The 16,075-nt window shown below is 36.6% G+C and overlaps 1 protein-coding gene across 3 annotated transcripts; it reads left to right on the top strand.

Annotated features, from left to right (window-relative positions):
• Positions 1–3,862: 3,862 nt before the first annotated feature.
• Positions 3,863–15,859, top strand: LOC144972389 (uncharacterized). Of its 3 annotated transcripts, none has more exons than XM_078913525.1 (12): positions 3,863–3,998; positions 4,612–4,792; positions 7,012–7,195; positions 8,090–8,226; positions 8,612–8,671; positions 9,251–9,431; positions 9,965–10,083; positions 10,766–10,786; positions 11,205–11,494; positions 12,640–12,779; positions 13,908–14,075; positions 14,597–15,859. In XM_078913525.1, the coding sequence occupies exons 2-12, from the start codon at positions 4,624–4,626 to the stop codon at positions 14,967–14,969; spliced, it is 1,842 nt and encodes a 613-aa protein (XP_078769651.1). In that variant the 5' UTR covers positions 3,863–3,998; positions 4,612–4,623; the 3' UTR covers positions 14,970–15,859. The 3 variants fall into 3 exon arrangements, with proteins under 3 accessions (XP_078769651.1, XP_078769650.1, XP_078769652.1); XM_078913524.1 differs by having other exon boundaries at positions 3,931–4,086; XM_078913526.1 differs by lacking the exon at positions 4,612–4,792 and having other exon boundaries at positions 3,990–4,086.
• The last annotated feature ends 216 nt before the right edge of the window (positions 15,860–16,075 follow it).

Genomic DNA, 16,075 nt, shown 5'->3' with positions numbered 1-16,075 from the left:
GACCCAGATCGGAATTTCGCGAAGGCTGCACCGGAATGCGAAAGGCAGACACAATTGCCAAGAATATTAAGAACCGTAGTAAGCGGGTCCCTAATCAGGCTTTTGAGCGCGGTGTCCGCAAGGCGTACCGTACGATTTTGGACTCGCTACCTGCGGAGGAGTCGGACTGGACGGCCCCGTTCAGTCCCCGAGAAGTGGGTGCAGCCATCAGCGAAGTAAAGAACGGCAAAGCAGCAGGGATAGATGGTGTATATCCCGATATGGTGACGCATCTGGGCCCCAGGGCACGGGCCTGGCTAGCAGAGGCAATGTCTGACATCCTTGCAAATGGAAAGCTTCCACAAGTGTGGAAGCACGCGAAGATAGTTGCCATTCTGAAGCCAGGGAAGCCGGCGAAGGAGGCAGACAGTTACAGACCCATATCGCTGCTGAGCTGTCTTTACAAATTGTTGGAGCGTGTTCTATTAAACCGATGGGGGCCGGTCCTAGACGCTGCCCTGCCACCTGAGCAGGCAGGCTTCAGGGAAGGGAGGTGCACCACGGAGCAGGTCATTGCCCTTACAGAGCATATTGAGCACGGGTTCGAGAGAAAACAGCAAACAGGTGCTGTGTTTATAGACCTATCAGCGGCGTACGATACGGTCTGGTGCGATGGGTTAATGCTCAAACTTGCAAAAATCATAAGGTGCAAAAAGACCTTGAAGTTGTTCTCTTCAATCTTAGGAGAAAGGCAATTCCACGTCGCGCTGGGAGACGCCACGAGCAAAGTAAGGAAATTGAAGAATGGGGTCCCTCAGGGGTCGGTACTTGCGCCAATGCTGTTTAACGTTTACATTAGCGATATGCCGAACACTTCCTCCCTGAGGCTGGGATACGCAGACGACTGGGCACTCGTTACTCAGAGTAAAGTGTGGACCCGTCTCGAGAGCGTACTCAGCGAGGACGTCACCAGACTCAAATCCTACTTTGACAAGTGGTACCTGAAGATGAACACTTCAAAAACCGTGGCCACTGCATTTCACTTATGCAGTGGTTGGCACACCCGTAAACTGAATGTCCTAGTCGGGGACCAGCCACTCCCATATGAGCCGCGTCCAAAATATTTAGGGGTGACGTTGGATCGCAGCCTTACCTATCGGGTTCATCTCGAAGGGGTTGCCCGGAAGATAGAGAAGCGGAATAGTCTTCTGAGGAAGCTGGCGGGATCGACTTGGGGCGCTAGCCAAGCGCTCCTGAGAACATCCGCCCTGGCACTATGCTATTCCACCGCGGAGTATTGCGCTCCAGTGTGGGGTAGAAGCAGAAACGTTGAGAAGGTGGATGTAAAACTTCGCAAGTCGATGCACATAGTGTCGGGAACGCTAGCAACAACCCCTAGAGAATGGGGCCCGGTAATGGCAGCGATCCAGCCCCCCGATGTCCGGAGGGAGACCATTACGGGAAACTGGCTGAGTAAGATCAAAGAGAGAGGGAAAGGGATACCCCTCTCATGCGCATAATGAACGGTGCCCCCGTTTCGAGCCGAAATAAGTCCCGGCAACCCTTGTACGCAGAATCCCTGACTACGGACAGAGCTGCACATACGAGATGGAAGTCGGTTTGGACGAATTCAATCCCTCGTGGGGGCGGGGACCTACACTCCTCTAAGCTTGGTGAGAAGTTGCCAGGCTTTGATACCAGTAAGAGGAGACACTGGGTAGCTGCGAATCGGCTTCGGTCGAGGAGCTGCCTAACGGCCGGTGCGTTACATCAGTGGGGTCTAACTTCCTGTCCTTTATGTCCACGCTGTGGGCAAGAACCCGAAACGGCAGAGCATCTAGTCGAAAGGTGTGTTGTGACGATGCTACCAGGCGGGTTCGCGACGGTGCACGAATGCGGACCGGACTTTGCTGATTGGGTCGATCGTCATAACATAATAGTGTGAACCATAAGAAGCTGCTGCCTTAGCTCAATTGGATTCAGTAGTCTGATGTCACGCGCCCGGCAACGGCGGCCATCTTGGTTCTAAACAAAGAAAATCTTTACTTTTTATTCTTCATGCTGGCGAGAACTTTTCATTCCCTTTTCATATGCCTTGTGATCAGAATGTGTAAAAGTCAAAACATGATCAAATTGATGGGCTTTTTTTTCCTCTAGATACGCTTTTAAGCTCGCCGGAGAAATATTTCATACGGCGTCCGCCATTGTTCCGATAGTTTAGAGCCAGTGTTACTCAGTTACCATACGTCATTAGGAAGGAAGTGACGGTACGACTATTGAATCCTATTAGCGGCGCTGACGCCTGGGTTATTCCAATCTCCCATTGGACCTTAGGGACAAATTTCCCCTATGGGATGAATGAAGGGAAGTTGATTTATTTATTTAGTACAAGGAAGGAAAATGCCTGGTACAATAGATTTCTTCTAGTATATTTTTGATGACTCGAATTTTATCTCCTTCTTACTTTGTGCGGCTATGTGGTCTAGTGGTATGACACTCGCTTTCAGATCGGAAGGTCCTGGGTTCGAACCTCGATCCACCCATCCCCGGTTTTATACAACCAAGCTATTCACATAGAGTGTTTGGTACAAATACTGCCCTTATTGACCTCCCCAACATCCTCTGCCCCTTTCCACCTTGACTCGGGTACAGTCCAGTGCGGAATTCCACCATAATTTATCATAATAAATAATCTAGCCTCAAACTTTCCCATGCCATATGCCTATAACTTTTATAAGCATATGCGACATTTTACCGTCAGAGGGCAGTATTCACAATATTTAATTTATCTCACTCTCTCCCTCTCTCTCTCAAACCCCACAACCCCCCCCCCCTCCCTTGACCCCCCCCCTCTCTCTCTCTCTCTCTCTCTCTCTCTCTCTCTCTCACCCAATTATTATTATTATTACTATTATTATTATTATTATTATTATTATTATTATTATTATTATTATTATTATTATTATTATTATTATTATTATTATTATTATTATTATTATTATTATTATTATTATTATTATTATTATTATTATTATTATTATTATTATTATTATTATTATTATTATTATTATTATTATTATTATCATCATCATTATTAATTTAATTATTATATTCAGTCAATTTTTTTTTTTACTGCTATGATTATATCATATCTTCATTTTAATTTTTCTAATCGGAATTATGAGTATTGTTCAAGGTGGTCACAGCAATAATTACCTTTTTATCAATATAAATTCATTATTACCGATTTTTCGTTATCACCATCAGTATGATCTTGATTCATTTATCTATTTATTTATTTATTTGTCTATTTATGTATTTATTTTAATCTATAGTCAACCACTGTTAGTCTGATAGTCACCCTCTCCTCCGCACTCTTACAATTCTCCACCTAATTCCTCCTCTCTTCATATCCCTCCTTTCACTCATTCACTCTTCTTTCCTTTATTCACCCATCTCCATCCTTCTATCTGTCTCTCCATCCACCTGCCACCTACAGAATCTATGACCCGCCTGGACGCCCGTCCAACTTACTCACTCCTCTCTCTCTCTCTCTCTCTCTCTCTCTCTCTCTCTCTCTCTCTATCTATCTATCTATCTATCTATCTATCTATCTATCTCCCTCTCTATCCCTCTCTCTATCTATCTATCTCTCTTCCTCTCATTTTGTTCATTTATATTTGGTATAATATACCCTATAAACTACCCAATCAATCGCTCTCTCACACCCATCCCCATTTTAAAGACTTTTTTTGCAGTTACTTTTACTCTACACATACACACATACGCACACACACACACACACATACATACACAAACACATACATATCCTCTCTCTCTCTCTCTCTCTCTCTCTCTCTCTCTCTCTCTCTCTCTCTCTCTCTCTCTCTCAGTTCCATTAATTAAAGCTCGATTCTTTAATATTATGAAACAGGAAATAGGTCAAAAACCGTGTGAAATACATTATGACAGTCAAGATAGCAGTTCTTTAGGGGTTGAGCGCCGAGTTGACTTGAGAAGTAAGTCTGTGGCCTGTGGCCCCCGTATTTGATAAATATTGTTTGGAATCTTATCTTGTAAAGGACATTTTTCACAACGCAAAATCATGTAAGCGATGACGTCAGGGGTAATGTTCAAGATTTAATTATTACGGTACCATCATAAATTTTGATATTGATCATTGTTATTAACAACGACAACGAGCCTATTACAAACAAGGCTCGCAAGCAACAATAAATTACAAAGCATTGACTGATTTAGTGCACAGGAGTGGTTTTTTTTTTTAATTTGAAAGTGGAAGTGACTATAAAAGTAGGCTACGTGACCACTGTTAAATTAACTGCTGATTTATGATTCTGCAAAGTAGAGAGGTTTGCTCCAAAATTGTTTCAACAATTCTCTCTCTCTCTCTCTCTCTCTCTCTCTCTCTCTCTCTCTCTCTCTCTCTTATATATATATATATATATATATTATATATATATATATATATATATATATATAATATATATCTCACACACGCACACATACTCTGTCTCTCCCTTCCTGACTTATTTTCTATTCAGTATCAAAATTCAAAGTCCAGTGTTGTATGCTTATCTGAATGCAAAACTGCATTAAATTTTATTTTTAAAGAAAAATCTCTTAATGGCCTCAACGTCAGAAAAAGACAGAGATGATAAAGTATTGGCAGATGAAACAGAGGAAGATGTCCAAGATGATGAAGATGCAGATGAGGTTGAGGAGGCGGCTGAAGTTTTGATGACTGATATGACCCTGGATGATGCTATGGACAAGATAAGAGATCCAGATCCAGGTATTATGTGTGCGGCATTGTGGTCTAGTGGTATGACACTTGCCTTCTGATTGGAAAGTCAGGGGTTCAAGTCCCATATGAGCAGCGCATAGTTAAGTCCTTTGAAAAGGCTCTTTACTCACATTCTCTCACTGTACTCAGGTGTAAATGAGTTCCTGACCGTTAACAGTGTTGTCACTGTCAGAATAAATTGTAAAATCACCTAAAAGGTGTCATGTCTTGTCCTACATATTAATTCTGTTGCCACTCCTATATGCACATTAAATTCACAGAAGAAGGCTGGATATGACTCAAGGCAATCACTTGTGTCATGAAACTCTTGAGACAAAGGAAAGAAAGAAAGAAATAAAGCTTTTATATAGCGCAATATCCACTAAACGTGCTCAAAGAGCTTTACAAGGGGTCCCTGGTCAACAGCAACATTTAACATGTTAGGCGATATTACAATTTTTCGGACAAAGCCAACGCTGTTAACGGCCAGGTACTCATTTTACACCTGAGTACGGTGAGAGAATGTGAGTAAAGAGCCTTTTCCAAGGACTCAACTATGCGCCGAGTGCGAGGCTCGAACCCAGGACCTTCCGATCCGAAAGCGAGTGTCATACCACTAGACCACATAGCCGCACAATGACACTTACTCTTTTAGATAGAAATAAATCCATCTTCATCCGAGGCAATACAATTTATCAAAGGATAATATAAACGATAATTCTTTATTGGGAATATAAAATTCATGTTATAATTATAATTATGAATTTTATATATTGTGAACGAGTGAAATACTCGATGTTGATAGAGAACTGGAGTTGAATAGTTTAACAAAAGACAATGGTAAGGGCAAAGCTCTAGCCAAAAGGGGTTCAAAACCTCAAAACTCTGCTAATGCAGGAAATAAATCTAAAGTTGAAGGCCTGTCCTCTGTAACCTCCAAATTATCCATGTCTGAAAACAATGACAATGATTTTATAAAGATTAAGGAACAATTATCAACACTACTTGATTTTGTGCCGATAGTTAAATAAAGAGTTGAAAATGGCAAACGATTATTTTAGTGTTACTGAGACAGAAGCTCCTGCTGGGTCCTACCTAAGTCACAGGTAGTTAACATTGTTGTGACTGAGACACAGGTAGCTAACGTTGTTGTGACTAATTCACATGTACCTAACAATGTTGTGACTAATTCACATGTAGCTGACAATAGTGATAAAGGAAATGGGGAAGCAACCTGTTCAGTTGACTATTTGCTGTTGGCTAGGGACCCCTTGTGAAGCACTTTGAGCACGTTTAGTGGATATTATGTTATATTAATGCACAGGTATTAGAGTTTTGTTAATTGAGACAGAAATTGCTTTTCAAAATGTTAAATATGAAAATAATTCCTCGTTCATTGCGCATTTCAAGGTTGGGACATCATGTTTTCTTAAAGTTCAAATGAGAAAAGGATAAGATCAAATAGCAGTACTGATATGATGGGCGACAATCATCATTTTCATGTTCCATTAAAAGATGGGCCTCTATCCTACATGAGAACAAAGCTGTGATATGGAAGAATCCCCATGTCTTCTTCTTCTTCTTCTTCTTCTTCTTCTTCTTCTTCTTCTTCTTCTTCTTCTTCTTCTTCTTCTTCTTCTTCTTCTTCTTCTTCTTCTTCTCCTTCTCATTCTCTCCTCCTCCTCCTCCTCCTTCTTCTTCTTCTTCTTCTTCTTCTTCTTCTTCTTCTTCTTCTTCTTCTTCTTCTTCTTCTTCTTCTTCTTCTTCTTCGTCTTCTTATTCTTCTTCTTCTTCTGCAACTTCAATTTTGAAGATTCCACAGACCACAGTATTTTTATTTCATTTGGAGATTTGAGGCTTTTCAAATGTCTTAATGCCGATGATATGCACAAGTATAAATGGGCATCCACTCTTGAGAGGGGAACCATAAACTTGGATGGCTTCTCTTATTTTGTTGAATATCACCAAGGGGTAATTTCACTCGGTAGTTTAGTTCTTGACAAAATATTGTCATTATAATAATAATAATATAATACTAATAATAATAATAATAATAAATAATAATAATAATAATAATAATAATAATAATAATAATAAGCATGATGATATTAATAATGATGATAATGATAATAATAACACTTAAGTAATGTTGTAAAATGCATTGATCTGTATGCAGAACATGAAATGAAAATAAACAAAAAAAAAAACATTCTTTGATTTAAAACCAGGTTCGTCTTGGGTCTACCACATCGAGGCTTATCCTTGGCATGCTGATGATGTCAATGAACGTTTTATCAGACTGATGAAGCTGGCATCCTTCACCAACCTCTCAGTCAGGAAAAAGCCAATATCTCACGAATCAGAGGACCCTGAACGTCTTGATGACAAAGTTATGGAGAGACATAGAAAAGGGTAAATCCATTTTTATGGGGTGATTGATGCAACAATTTCAATTTTTTATTATAAAGTTAAAATTGTAAGGATTAAAATTAAATTTTTGCTTGGAAAAATAAATTCTTTTTCCTCAATCAGATAATATCACTTTAAATATAAATAACGCGCACTTCGAAATTCCGACTTTGGGGTCAAATTTCAGCATCAGCTTCACATAGATTGATGTCATTTAAGGGCGTCCAACTCTAATTGTGCAAGCTCCATGTGCTTTTAAAATAAAAAAATGATATCAAAGCCTAACAGCTCCCCTACCCTTGTGACCAATAAAGACTAACTACAATCCTGTTATTTGGCAGGAATAGTCATGTGATTTAAAAATTCTCGTTACATTTTATGGCAAAAACCGCACTGTTTTTTTTTGTTTTTTTTTTAAATTTTCATCAAACTCACCTCTCTCACACTTACATGGTTAGAGTTTGTTTCCCTGACTTGCTTCTTTTCTTTGAAGTCTGATTAAGAATGTGCCAATTTACCATATTATTATCTTCTTTTGGAATGTTTTTTTTTGTATGTGTGTGTGTTTTTGTTAACATTAGGATGAAAGATAAATTCTTGATGACAGTCTAAACTATTTCTATCTTTAAATTTTCCCACCCTATATTCTCTGACTAACCTTTTTATTGCCATTTTCATATCAGAGTATTTTCACCTCTGTAATCATCTTTGAGCAAATGAATAAAATATAATGACCGTTTGAAATTTTAATTATTTTCCTGTCTAATGTTATAGTTTATAAATGCTAATCGAGAGACATCATCTCATGAAACCTTGTTGGTTTTTTTATTTGTTTTGTTTTCAGGATTTAAGTAATGCTTGCTAAATTTACACTACACTTTTTAAATTCACTCTCAGAACTCTACACTTGTATGCCGAATCATATCAGACAGCCAGGTCTATTTTGAGACACTCTACTTGGAATAACATGGTATCCAAAGAAATAACATTTGAGATTACAAAACGTAATACAGAGACAGGCAGTGTTGTTACAGGTTTGTAAGAACTGGCTAAATAATTATCTGTCCCCATTTGGGCTTTCCTTTATTCCTCTTATTTTCTTCTAAATGGGGATCTGGTTTACCATTTTTTATAAATGTAAAAATTGTCTTTATTGCGTTTTTAGATAAAGCAACAGCCCCCATCATTTGAAAAGACTGTTATTTCCAATGCCCCTTGATCTGTAGGAATGAAATTTTATCACAATTCCATTAGCTCATAAACTTTTCGATTGTGCATGTTTTAAAAATTAAATTTATGCCTTTCTTTTTCCTTCATAAATAAGTATATAACATAAAAATTGAGTTGTTTTCTAAAGAATAGGCGGTGTTTTCTTTTTTCTTAGCTCACTATCTTTTTAAAATTTCTTTTCATGCTCAGCTCGTTTTGATGTGGACACTGGGTCAATGAGCAAAGTGAAATTCAGAAATAAAACAAAAGGTATAACTTTATAAATATATCTTTTATTTATTTTTTTTTTTTTTGTGTGATGTAGAACATCATCATTCTAAAATGTCAATATTGGCTGATATACTTGATTTATTGTGCAGTGAGTTGGGTGTTTTTATTATTTAAAAAAATATGTAAGCACGTTGGGTGGGTTGTCTTAAAGTATAATTTCAGACTGCTGTATTTTAGCTGTGACACTCACTGTTGATTGAAATTCCAAAGTTTTATGTTTGTAGATATTTACTCATTCTTTAATTTCTTCAATAATTTGTATTTTTTAAATTGATTTTCATATATAATATATAAAGCCCAGGCTATAATTTAAAAACTTCATTTTACAAATCGACAATAATGAATTCAGCAAAGCTAAGAAAACAATTTATTTAAATGACCTTACTTTGAAAAGCTTGTCATGGTTCATATATATATATATATATATATATATATATATATATATATATATATATATATATATATATATATATATGAACCATGACAAGCTTTTCAAAGTAAGGTCATTTAAATAAATTTAAATAAATATATATATATATATAAATATATATATTCCAGGTAGCTTTGAAGCCCGAACTGCCAAAGTATCCAATCTTCCAGGGGGAGTAACTCGGGACATTTTAGACATTGTATTTTGCCGTTGCTACGTTGCATATAATGGCTCAGAGACTGAACCCAACAGAGAAAATAAAGCAGTCAACCCTCAACAAACTCTGGCAGAGTTCCCAGGCTTCAATGGGTAAGTCGTATCATCAATGAATCTGCTGGTGTCTGCATGCCACTTTTGTATCAAGGATCTGTTCTTTATAACAATAACAAAAAAAATAATAATAAATAAATAAATAAAGCTGGGCATTTATGTCATTTTTTACAGTTTTTACAATATTGATGCTGCTATGTACTTTTTTAAAGCCTAACAGCTATATTGTCTTATGTGCCTTTGTGGCTGTCAATATCTTCAGCTCTTTGCTAGATTGTTGTTTACACCTGCCATACGGGTAGGTTTAAAGTGCCTAACCCAAAAACGCATATATATGAAAATGAATTTTTTTTTTTACACAGGTATCCATTCCTTTTCGCTTATTCAGTTGTTGACATAGCCCATATAAGATCAATTTGAACAAGTTTTGACATGGTAATTGTTGGGTCATTGTTGAAGTAGAGACAATAAGATGGATGTATTTTTATTAGGGAGACGATATAAATGTGTATATTAAATTTGTGTAATATACAATTGATCTAAATCTGATCCATCCAAATGATGTCTCATAGGTCCTTGGACGTCGACTGTCTTACCCGTGGGAGTTGCCGATCCCTTGTCCTGGCTCTCAAGTCTGTCTCTGTCATGGGACAAGACCTGTCTATCGCTGCTAATGACTCACAGACCATGGGTGCGTTGCGTTTTTAAAAAAAAATTATATTTTTATATAAAGTTTTGTGCATATGGTTGGTTTGTAGGATTGCAAACAAGGAGGTAGTTAATCATCTGTCTTTGCATTTATTTCATTTGAAAAGTACCTTATAGTACTTTTTAATCTCTTAAACCCTTTTAATTGCAACCATAGCTATTTGCTCAATGACTTCTATATTCTTACTGTCCCCAAAAAATAAAAAAAATGGACAGAAGATGAAGAATTAGGCAAAAAAATCATACAGATCTAACCACGTCAGTTTAATATGAAATCTGTGATAGGGTGATAGCAGATGTTTTGAACCATACGGTGCTGTTAGAACTAAACCTGCCAACCATGTAATTAGACGCTTTTAAATCAAAGTATCATTCATTGTGTCACATCCTATTTGATTATCGATGTGTATTCTTTTAAGCAATAGAAAGAAGTGTGTGTATGTGTTTGTGTGTGTATATGTGTGCATGTGTGTATGTGAGTGGTTTCTAGATTACCATGCTTGTAACTGTGAAGCTCATGGAGCATGACCTAGTCATGCTATGTCATAATCCAATAGCAATCTTACTTCATTACTTACTTGCTTTAATGTCACTTTGTTTTTAAAATATAACCTTCCACGAAGTCATAATTTTTGTATTTAAATTATTTTGTTTGTTTGTTTCAGTTGTACCACAAGAACCACAAAGTGAGTATTACATTGTTACATTATCAATTAAAAAAGGGATCTAAATAATCCTGTTATGTTGTTACAGCATGCTATTTCTTTAAAATGCCAAGTTTTAATTGAGGATGGAGAAGGTGGTGAAGAATGAGGGAGGATAAGCATGAATATGGGTCATCTATCTACCAATTTGGCACTCCTCAAATTACAGTTTGGCCCCAGTTAATTCATAAAATCTTTATCTGTGTTGCATGATCAGTTAAAGTGGTTACTGACTCTGTTGGCAAAGTTTTTCTACCTCACATTATTTTGTTCAATTCCCACGTGCAATTTTAATATTAAAAAAAAATTTTTTTTTGGCCTTCTTTAGATAGTAGGAATAAATAAGACAGGATTCAGAGGACTCATGGATTTTGCTTTTTTCAAACAATTATTATAACAGGTATAGGATTAAAACTGAAAGAGGAGGTCAAGGCCAAGCCAGTAGAAGTAGGGACGATGGGCTATGGAGTACAAGTCACCACATCGAATCGGGGTCGAGAGGTCAGGCATAATCCAACCACCACCACCAACCTTGGGCGGACAGGTTCTCTCACTCGTATCAACAGTCCTGTGTCTCACATGGTCCAAAGTGCTCGCATCCACCCTGTCATTGCCACAGGTCGGCTAAGGGGGATGGGGATTGCCAGGGGTATGATGACTACTCAACAACCTGCAAGCTCTTCTTTCACTGTGAGTAGTCACATACTGGAAATATCTTTTCTTTTATAATGACGTGTGATTATGAAATCATCATGATGGTTTGATCAGACTTAATCGTCATACACTAGCATCATCATCTTGTATTGAATACTAATCCACAAATATATTATCACAATATTGTCCATTTATATTAACCTATTACATCCTGTCCAACTGAACACCCCCCTTCATCCTAAGCCAAAATGAGAACACATACCCCTATCATCATAAGCCAAGGATGTAATTCTGGGGAAAATGCTACCTACTTCCAAAAAAATAAAAAAAAAATTTTGAGCTTACTATGTGTAAGACATGAATTTCAAAGTGATATTAAAAGAGAAGAAAGATTATTATTATTTTGATTTATAACCTAATGGTGTTCTGATTTATTTTGTGTGTAAAAAAGAATGGACCTTGTAATTTTACTGTCGACTAAGTTTTAAAATTAAAAGGGATAAGTGGGTTAAAATTACGGAAGTTTGTGACAATGTGAATGTCCGAATCATTTTCAATATCAACATCATCTAAAAAGTTGTAATTCCACAAGGAATTGAGATAATCCAATGCCATAATCACTTATCTAGTGTAAAGTTGTTTGTAAAATAAAACAAATCATAGCAACATCACCATTTGACAGAATTTCATTGGGTAAAAAGCTACTTTCAATTTATTTAATTATTTCATTGTCTTGACCCGGGAGTTATCAAAATTAAAGTATTGAAAATTATTCCCACCACTTTTTAGATAGCAATCATATCTCTATTGAGCAGTTACTACGGGCAGGTTGGGATGACAAGTTTGGAAACTCAGCGGGTGGTAAGGGCGGTTTAAGATGAAAGATGTGGAAATTTCCATGTAATTTTAGAATGTAGTGAGTTAATGTCTCTAAATTTCACTTTGATATTTTCTATCTATTCTTGAACATCAATATCACAATTTCCCTAAAACCTTTATATGATATTATCACAATCACCACCATCATTTAATTATCATCATCGTCTTGTATTGAACACTAAACCTCAATGATACCTCAATATAGTCCATTTATATTAATGTCTCTAAATCTGATATTTTCTCTCTCTTTACTCTTATCACAATTTCCATAAAAACTTTCAATTCAATTCTCTCCCTTACAGCGATCTGGTCAGGGCATGCCAGTCCCCATGACAGGCAGACAGAAGATGAATGAAAAGATTCGTCGTAATCACCCAAATGTTGTCATGGGAACCCCAAATACGGGAGTCTATCCACCTGCAGTAGCTTCTGCTGGATACAGGTATGTATTGTAAAGGACACAACAAAACAGATGTGGTATTATTTTCTGCTTGGAACTCAACTTGTTTTGAATTTAATACAAAGTCAAGAAAGAAAAAAAAACCCAACTCAGTTTTGAATGGAAAATCAAAAGGACTGAAGTGAATTGATAAAAAAAAACTAACATTATTTTCAATAAAACAGAAAAAGAAAGAAAAACAATATAAAAATTCATGAAAATTATGAGTAATAAATTAATGTACAGAATTAATTTTGAGAAAAAACAAACAAAATTGATATGGACCAAGAAAGATAATTAAATTAACAAACTACTGCATGGGTGATGTCGACTGATTCAAAGTCATGAAGGTTAGTAAGTTTGTTAAATGTACCATTCTTGTCAATATATATATATATTTTTTTTTTACTTCATTCAACTCATGGGTTTTTTTTTTTGGGAGGGGGGGGGGGGGGGGGGGTTCAAACATGACAATGAAATTTTACATATCTCCATCATTTTTAAGTTTGAAAAGTGAGAGAATAGGTATATTATTAGTCTGAACATTCCACGAAATTTACAAATTTACCTCAGTTTGTTATTCTGTGTTTTAAAAGAATGTATACTTGCTTGGGAGATCGCAGCAACTGGAACCAATCTTTTCTAATTGCAAGTTTATCAGAGAAAACATTGCATAAAATTTCTATTCAAAATAATTCAAAGAATCATCTCAAATAATGAAACTTAAACGCATTAACATGATCAAAATATGGATAACCTGGTTGTTTGTACAGTGAATTCACAGTAAAATAACAGGTTATTATTCCCCTTGAACATAAAACTACACCACAGGTTTATCAGTTTTGATTTCTAAAATTGATTTTATATCTTCAATTTTTAAAATATCAAATTAAATGCACACTTGCGGAAGCTAAAGCTTGTCTGTTGAACTATGTGAGACCTGCAAGTAAATGGGACGTGTACCCACTGTACACAGTACAAGATGTCAAGCATTGAAAGAAGTAATTCTCACCTGGTTTTAATCCTTGCTATCATTAAGTCTCTCAATTTGCATAAAGAGGAAGATCTGTCTGGTGGGAGTATATGGGATTTTGTTTTCTTTAAAATGCTTTTCTTTATTTTGTATCCCAGGACTGCCAATATCAAATCTATCGGGGATTCATTTAAGCAGGAAATTGCTTCATTACAGTCAGAGCTGGAGAGAAGCACACAAGCCATTGAGGCTAAGATAGAACGCCTAAAAGAGGAGTCGAGTTATTACAGTGGTTACAATGAAGAGGTTCAGATGTTTGTGGAAGGGTAAGTGAAAATAACTTGTAAGCTGATTATTAGAGTGGAATTGTAAAAATTAATGAATGAAATTTATATGAAAAGCTTCGAAAAAGAACAAAAAAAAAACAAACATGGGACATTTCAGCCAGGAGCAAAAAAAATAAAAACATTAATACAATTGAAATCCAGACAGACTGCCTGATAGTGTTTTGCACGTCTTGTCAGCTAATATTAGATGTTGAAATGTCTAATTTGTCCTCGAAAGCTTACTTGAGGTATGAAACAAATCCATGTTTGGCTTAGTGGTTTGAATAGTAGCATCTGATTGAGTTCTGATTGAGTTGCTGGATCCTCTTAAACCTTGCGAAGTAATCATAAGATGAAAATGAACTTACTCGTTCATTCTGTTTTATTGTTAATTTGGGTATTGTCTAGTTACGACTTTAATCAACCATTTCTGGTTTAAACAAGAAATAGGCTTTACTTATGGAAATCATCACCATCTTAAAGACATTTTTATTGCAATTTGCATTTTTTTTCTGATGCAGGGATTGGGATCAACAACACAATTATGAATATGAAGTTGGCCCAGAGGAATATTATGATGAAAGCCAGAGCGGATATTATACCCAGGAATTTGATGTATTTTCTCATGATTCGCTCGGATATGAACTTCCATACGACCAATCTATTGAGCCAATGGTATCATCATCCAGTCGAGGTACTCCAAGGAGAGGAGGCAGTCGAGGTCGTGGCAGTAGTATGGTTCATCAAGTGCCTGGACAACAGCCGGTCACTGGTTTTCTGGGTACTAATCCTACTAATGCTGCTAGAAACCCTCCACCAATAATAAGAAATGTGAGGGGAAGGGGTGGGGGGATGATATATCATGGGTCTGGAGCAAGTGGGGGTTATTGGTGATTTTTGTGATTTGTAACAGTTCTCTCCTGACGATAAATGCCCTTGTGGGTGTTGTTCATAAAAGGAACAAATATGTCTGGATCACGTGACATGGGGTCTCTTATTTCAGTGATCAATTTATGCCTCATGGTTCATGATTTTTTACTAGGAAGCATGGGCGACCGAGGAACACCTGGAAACGGACAATAGAGGTTGAACTAAAGACCTTTAGTCTCAGCTGGGGTAGAGCCCAAAGAATGACTCAATATAGATAGGAATGGAGGACCGTTGCTGCTTCACTCCAGCTCAGCCTGCTTAAAGGGCAGAAATAAGTAATTTATAAACAAGGCAATGATCAGTTTAATTTGTGGCAAATACCTGTTTAAATTTAGACCTAATTAAAAACTCAGTGGTCATTATTAATTATATTATTATTATGAATCTCTGATATAGTTTTTTATTTCATGATCATTACCTACGTTGGATGGACATCCTCCTCCCCCTCCCCCAACTCCAGACTAGGGGCAGGGGGAATTCAGGTCTGGTTCTGATGCTCAATTCTTGTTGAGAAATGATACTACTAATTCTCAAAGCTATGGTGATATAATACTTTCATGTTTATTGCTTATAAGCATGTGCAGACTTATGAAAGATAAGATTTTTCCTGTAATTAAGCTTCTAGAAAATGTGTTAAATTGAATTGGTAAATAGAAAGTCAAGGAACTTTGAGCTGAAGTAACTATATTGATTGAAGCTTGGACTCTTTATTTTTTTAAATATGGCATTGCAAAAAAAAAAAAAAGGAATTGAAAAAAGGAAAAATGTGTGCTGATTTGGAAAAATCCATCGGATGTCGCAGGAGCCAGTTTTGAGTACGAATGAATAAAGATGAAAAATCGTTGTCTGCATAATTTTCGTTTTTTCACTTGTTTTTATTATACACCCAAATACAGTCCCATGAAAGGATTTTACAATTTGAAGCTAATAGATAATTTAATTTAGTCTTTTTCTGATCAAACATCAACATAATATATGTACACTCCAGCACGGTTTCTTTGTACTCCTCGGGACATACAAAAAAGTTTGAGGAAACCGTCATTCGAGGAAATTGTGCCTTGCCATAATGA

This window comes from Berghia stephanieae, chromosome 5, assembly GCF_034508935.2.
Source record: "Berghia stephanieae isolate SIO BIC M18660-M18661 chromosome 5, UCSD_Bste_1.3, whole genome shotgun sequence".
Classification (NCBI taxonomy): domain Eukaryota; kingdom Metazoa; phylum Mollusca; class Gastropoda; order Nudibranchia; family Aeolidiidae; genus Berghia; species Berghia stephanieae.
Note: the sequence above shows the minus strand (reverse complement) of the source record. Positions and strands in the feature narration are given on the sequence as shown.

Bases quoted from the DNA above. Each gene is read 5' to 3' on its own strand.
- LOC144972389 (XM_078913525.1), top strand. From the start codon at position 4,624: ATGGCCTCAACGTCAGAAAAAGACAGAGATGATAAAGTATTGGCAGAT. The intron at 10,787-11,204 runs GTGAGTATTACA...TTATTATAACAG, and splicing joins TGTACCACAAGAACCACAAA to GTATAGGATTAAAACTGAAA. The intron at 12,780-13,907 runs GTATGTATTGTA...TTTGTATCCCAG, and splicing joins GTAGCTTCTGCTGGATACAG to GACTGCCAATATCAAATCTA.